The following is a 6,379-nucleotide window of genomic DNA, read 5'->3' as shown; positions in this document are numbered from 1 at the left end:
TCACGTCCGACCACATTGTGTACCCGGCCGGGCAATCCACAAAGGAGGCGGCTTCGGACCTATGCCACGGACTCCAGCTTCCAGTCGATCTTCCGACCTTCGCTTCGGTCTCTTCTACCGAGGCCTGTACGGAGCTTCTGTCCTTCCTGTCCCTGGTACGTATTTTAATTTCTCTCCTTTTTATTTTTCGCCCGTCTTTTTCTCTTCGACACCTTTTAGTAATGTTTTTTGTCTTGTCTTTTTGCAAGCTCCTCCTTGGGCCGCAGCCGTGGAGGATAAAGTTGAGGACATGGAGACTCGGATGGCCGAGGTGAAGGAGTTGGAGAGGAGGGCCACGACGGCCGAGGAGGAACTCGTAAGGGCGAAAGCCCAGAACGAGGTCGAGGCCACTGCGCTGAAGGAGGACAGATCCCAACTGGAGAATGAATTGGAGAAGGCGAACCAGAGAATCTCCCATCGGAACGTCCAGCTGAAGAGGTCCTGAAAGGAGCTTCGGAAGAAGCAGAAGCAGCTGGACCGGACGGAGGAGCGTTGCTTCCAGTTCGGCGCTGACTATGTCCTGGAGAAGGCTCATGGCCTGAACTGGGATTATAAGCAGTTGCTGGATGATAGCCTGGAGGATCCTATCGGTAGGCCAGCAGTCGAAGTCCCTCATGTCTGCTCCGGCGAAGACGAAGAGCTCTCGGATGAAGACCCTTATGCCTAAGCCTTCAGCACTGAGGTGCTTGACATGACGGAAGATGATCTTGTTGTGAAGTTTGCCGTTGGTGTTTCCATGGTCATACCCAACTCTTGCAGCGACATTCTTCGTTCATCTTTTTTACTTGTATTTTTATTTTTTTTAATCGGTACTCCTGCTTTTTGTAATTGGTACTCCTGCCTTCGAGCTTTTGTAATTTAACTAGCCTTTGGGCTTTTATATTTTAATGCATCTTTCATCTTTCGTTAGCACTGTCTTATTTACTGCTTTTAATAGTTGTATCTTCGGCTTCATCCGCCTTAACAATTAAAACGAATCGCCTCTTCAGCATTATTGATGCCTTAACGATTTTAATGAAATGAATTGTATCTTCGGCTTTATTCGCTTTAACAACTTTAATGAATCGTTTCTTCGGCATCATTTTTAATAAAATGAATCGTATCTTCGGCTTATTCATTCGCCTTAACGATCTTTTTTAATAAAATGAATTGTATCTTTGGCTTCATCCGCCTTAACAATTTTAACAATTTTTAAAAAATGAATCGTATCTTCGGCTTATTCATTCGCCTTAACGATCTTAATGAATTTTATCTTTGGCTTTATCCGCCTTAACAATTTTAATAATTTTAATAAAATGAATCGTATCTTCGGCTTATTCATTCGCCTTGACGATCTTAATGAATTGTATCTTCGGCTTTATCTGCCTTAACAATTTTAACAATTTTAATAAAATGAATCGTATCTTCGGCTTATTCATTCGCCTTAACGATCTTGATGAACTGCTGCCTTACTACCCCTACGGCCCCAAGGGTTAATGGCCGAAGGTGACTTCGGGCTGTTAATCCTTTTACTGGATTTAGGCGGAGGAATGGGGATGCTGATCTTTCAGCGATCGCCCCTAGATCAGCATGTCATGGTTCGTTCGTCCAAGAGGAGGTCTTCTTCGGGATCGCCCCTAGACCTGGATTTGGGTCCTTTTTAGAACATATGATTGAGGCGAAGGACCATGTTCTTCTTTTGATTGTCCCGGGACAGGGGTTCCTTCGGCCTTTTTAGTATCAAATGAATGAGGGGAGACGAATGACAGGGCGTTATTCTAGGATTGCCCCTTAAGGTCCTTAATTCGTGTGTACCATGTTTAAATTGAGTCATAATAGTGTAGTGAAGGATGTTCGAATTTTGGGCGATTGCCCCTTACGTCGTGTTCAATTAACAAATTAGACATGGGCGGCGGCCGAGGGGTTTATCTTCTTCGGGATCGCCCTCAGATAATACTTGGCGGCCGCGGCACGTGCAAATAAAGAAATTTGACATGAAATGCATCTTTATTTATAGTCAAATTGTTTACATTCTTCTCATGTAATTCAAATACAAACTTTCAGGAAATTTCTTACTGATAAAATTTTCGAAGGCGACTGGCGTGCCAGGTGTTTTTGATTGTTTCGCCTGACAATGTTTCGAGCTTGTATGTTCCGGGACGAACGACCTCGGTCACCTTATAGGGCCCTTCCCAGTTAGGCTGGAGTTTTCCTTGTTTGGCCGGCATGGATGCAGCCAACTCCCTTAGGACTAGGTCTCCTACTCCGAAGGACCTTTTCTTCATATTGGAGTCATAGTGTTGTGCCGCTTGTAGTAAATATCTCATGTTCCTTTGATGTGCAGCTTCTCTTTCCTCCTCCAGTAAGTCTACGTTCGCCTTCAACCCGAAGCTGTTAGTTTCCACATTCTAGGTCTCGGTTCGGTACGATTCCAAGCCCACTTCGACAGGAACTAGGGCCTCGGTTCCATAGGCCATTCTGAAAGGAGTTTCTCCCGTTGATGTCCTAGGGGTGGTTCGGTAAGCCCATAAGATCCAAGGGAGTTCTTCCGCCCATCTTCCTTTGGACTCGCCCAACCTCTTTTTTATCCCTCGAAATATCACTTTATTTGCCGCTTCGATTGCCCCATTTCCTTGCGGGTGAGCAACTGAGCTAAATTTCTATTCGATCCCGAAATGGTACAGAAACTTGCATAATTTGTTCCCAATAAACTGAGTTCCATTATCTGAGATGCACATTTTCAGAATGCCAAATCAGAGAATGACCTGTTCGAGGAAGAACTTTTTTGCGGCTTCTTCGGTTATGGATGACAGAGGACGGGCTTCGACCCACTTGGTCATGTAGTCGATGGCGATTATGCAGTACTTCGCTTGCTTCGTGCTAGTTGGTAGTATACCGACTATGTCCACGGCCCATACATCGAATGTAATAGGGCTTAATACAGAGGTCATTTCTTCTAGGGGTTGTTTCGGGATAGTGGTGAACAACTGGCACTGTACACACCTTTTTGCATAGTTGTTGGCATCGGCTTTCAGAGTGGGCCAAAAGAATCCCTGTCGGAGAATTTTAAAGGCGAGCGACCGACCAGCCAGGTGTTCACCGCAAATCCCTTCGTGCACTGCCTCCAGAGCTTGTTATTGTTCTTCGTTGTTCAAACATCGCAGAAGGGGTTGACTGACCGACCGACAATACATCCGTCCATTAATTATTGTGTAGTTCGATGCTCTGTATTTAATTTTCAGCGCTTCCTTTCGGTCGGGTGGTAGAATGTCTTTGTCCAGAAAGTTCCTGAGGGGGGTCATCCAGTCGCTCCCCTGGTGGATTTCAAGACATTCTTTCTTCTCAATCGAGGGCGTCTTGGCTTCGGTGAGGTAAATAGAACCAGTTAAGTTCTGTGTCTCGGCCGAAGCTAGCCTGGAAAGGGCGTCTGCCCTAGAATTGTTCTCTCTGCCAATTTGACTTAGTTCAAAGGTTTCAAATGATAAGGAAGCATCACGTACCTTGGAAGCATTGGCTTTCGTTCGGGGATCCCTTTGCTCATATTCCCCCGTGAAGTGCTTTACAACCAGTATGGAGTCACTGAAGGCCCTTAGGTACTTCGCCTCGAGGCTTTGGGCCAGCTTCATCCCTGCGAGGAGGGCCTCATATTCAGCCTCATTATTTGTCAAAGGGAAGTCGAATCTTATGGCTTGGCATATCTCGAATCCTTCGGGGCTGGAGAGGATCAAGCTGACTCCACACTTTTTTCCGGCTACCGACCCATCGATAAAAAGTTTCCACTTCCCTGTGATCCGGATTAGTTGTTCATCAGGTGAAAGATCCTTCGGGCCCGAGAATGTGCATTCAACCATGAAGTCGGCCAAATCCTGGGCCTTAATTGTTGTTCGGGGAACGTACTCGATATCAAATTCCCCAAGTTCGATGGACCATGCTACGACTCTTCCAGAGGCTTCTGGCCTAGTCAAAATCTTCTTCAGAGGTTGGCTGGTGACAACTTGGATTGTACGGCCTTGGAAATAATGTCGCAATTTTCGGGAGGTTATAACCAACCTATGTGAATTTTTCGGCGTTGGGGTACCTTGTCTCTGCATCCTTGAGGACATGGGACATGTAGAACACGGGATGCTGATTACCTTCGTAGTTATTCACAAGGATGACCCCCAGAGTTCTGTCGGACACGGATAGATAAAGCTGAAGAGTTTCCTTCGGATCGGGCCTCATCAAGAGTGGTGCCTTTGTCAAATATTCTTTTACTTCTTCGAACGCCTTTTGACATTCGGGCCCCCACTCAAAATTCTTTGACCCTTTAAGCACGGCGAATAAGGGAAGTGCCTTTTCGGCTGACCGGGAAATGAAACGTCAAAGAGCGGCGAGCCGGCCCGTCAATTTCTGGATGTCTCTGATGCATTTGGGAGGCTCCATATTAATAACTGCTTTGATCTTCTCTGGGTTCGCCTCTATTCCCCGGGCGCTGACCATGTACCCGAGAAACTTTCCACTAGAGACTCCGAAGGTGCATTTATTCAGATTGATCCTCATGTTGTTCTTTCGGAGCATTTCGAAGCATTCTTTTAGGTCTTCGGCATGGTCTTGGAATAGTGATTTTACTATCATATCATCCACATATGCTTTCATGTTCCTTCCAATCTGCTCTTTAAAGACCTTGTTCACCATTCGCTGGAATGTGGCTCCAGTGTTCTTCAATCCGAAGGGCATTTTAATATAAGCATAAGTCCCCTTCGGAGTTATGAATGCTGTCTTGGGCACATCCCTGTCATTCATTGAAATTTGATGATAACCAGAAAAAACGTCCAAAAAACTGAGTACCTCATATCCTGCCGTTGCGTCTATCAATTGGTCGATGTTAGGCAAGGGATAATGATCTTTCGGACATGCTTTGTTGAGGTCCGTATAATCCACGCACATCCTCCATTTCCCATTTGACTTCTTGACAACCACCGCGTTGGCTAACCAGTCGGGATACTCAATTTCCTCGATAAATTTGGCTTCTAACAATTTTTCCACTTCGGCTTCTATTACCTTCTGTCGTTCGACTGCAAATGTCCTCTTCCTTTGCTTTACCGGCTTGGCCTCGAGCTGCACATTCAAGCAGTGCGTTGCCGTCTTGGGATCCAATCCGGGCATGTTTTTCGGCCCTCAGGCGAACACATCATGGTATTGCCGAATGACATCTATTACCTTTGCCTTCAGATCCGCCCCCATGCTTTTTCCAATTTGAACCATCTTTCCCGAATGGCCCGCATACAATTCCACTTCTTCGGTCTCTGCTGCGGGTTCGACAATTGGGCTCGAGAGATCGGCCCCAAACTTTTCCAACTCGATGTTCAATGTTTCCCTGCTTCCGCTGGGTTCGGACTCTGCCCGCTTCCTCTTCCCGGTTCCATCTGGTCCTTCATATTCCTGATCCCTCTCAAGGTCTTCGAGCATTATGATTCGGGCGGTTTTCTGATCGCCTCTCATTTCTTCTACCCCTTTCTCAGTGGGGAACTTAAGTTTAAGGTGAGGTATAGACTCCACTGCTTCAAAGGTCGATAAGAAGGGCCTGCCGAATATGGTATTGTACGGGCTTTCGATCCGAACTACATAGAACTTCACCAGCATTTCAACGGTATATGGCAACTTGCCAAGGAGGACTGGTAGAGTAATCGTGCCTTCGAACTGAATGGGATGCCCTCCGATGGCATAAAGGGGAGCCTCGTTGCAGGGCTCTAGTTGCTCTCCAGCCAAGTTCATCTTGCAGTAGGTTTTGTGGAACAGTATGTTGGCCGAACTGCCTGTATACACCATTACTTTCCATATTTTATTCTGCCTAATGATAGGATTGATGATTAGAGGATCCTCGTGCGGGCGAATGACATCCTCGTAGTCTTCGGTGCTGAAGGTCATGAGCATATGGGGCTTGGCTTGTCCGAACTGATACAAGTTGTACACCTGCCGGGCATACTTCTTTTTTGCTGTCTTACTATCCTTATCCAGGATGCTCCCCCCAGATATAGTTTTTACTTCGCCCCTTACCCTGTCCCTTTGCTCTGGCTCATCGGCCTCTATTTCCTCCTCTGGGTTTTCCTTCGGGCCCAACCTATCTCTCAGATCTCAGACGAATTGATTAAGCTCGCCGTCTTTGATCATGCGCTCAATGAGCTTTTTGAGATGATAGCCCTCATCGGTGTTATGCCCCTTATCCCTGTGATAGTCGCAGTACTTATCGGGGTTTTTCTTGTGGTTCGGGACCTTCATCTTGGCGGGGCGAACGAACCATGGCTTGCCCTTTATTTCATGGAGAATCTTGGAGATCGGCGCGTTCAAAGGAGTGAACACGGCCGAATCTCTATCTCGACGA

The 6,379-nt window shown here is 46.5% G+C and overlaps 2 protein-coding genes across 2 annotated transcripts; both read right to left on the bottom strand.

Moving 5' to 3' along the window:
* Nucleotides 1–2,426: 2,426 nt before the first annotated feature.
* On the bottom strand, nucleotides 2,427–2,969 carry LOC141686105 (uncharacterized). Its single transcript, XM_074491162.1, has 2 exons — nucleotides 2,784–2,969; nucleotides 2,427–2,678 (listed from the first exon to the last, which is right to left on the bottom strand). Exons 1-2 carry the CDS (start codon nucleotides 2,967–2,969, stop codon nucleotides 2,427–2,429), a joined length of 438 nt encoding a protein of 145 aa, XP_074347263.1.
* A 183-nt stretch (nucleotides 2,970–3,152) lies between these two features.
* On the bottom strand, nucleotides 3,153–4,109 carry LOC141686099 (uncharacterized). Its single transcript, XM_074491158.1, has one exon. It carries the CDS (start codon nucleotides 4,107–4,109, stop codon nucleotides 3,153–3,155), a length of 957 nt encoding a protein of 318 aa, XP_074347259.1.
* Between the last annotated feature and the right edge of the window lie 2,270 nt (nucleotides 4,110–6,379).

This window comes from Apium graveolens, chromosome 2, assembly GCF_009905375.1.
Source record: "Apium graveolens cultivar Ventura chromosome 2, ASM990537v1, whole genome shotgun sequence".
NCBI lineage: Eukaryota > Viridiplantae > Streptophyta > Magnoliopsida > Apiales > Apiaceae > Apium > Apium graveolens.
The sequence above is the reverse complement of the archived record's forward strand: the minus strand, read 5'-3'. Positions and strand labels throughout refer to the sequence as shown.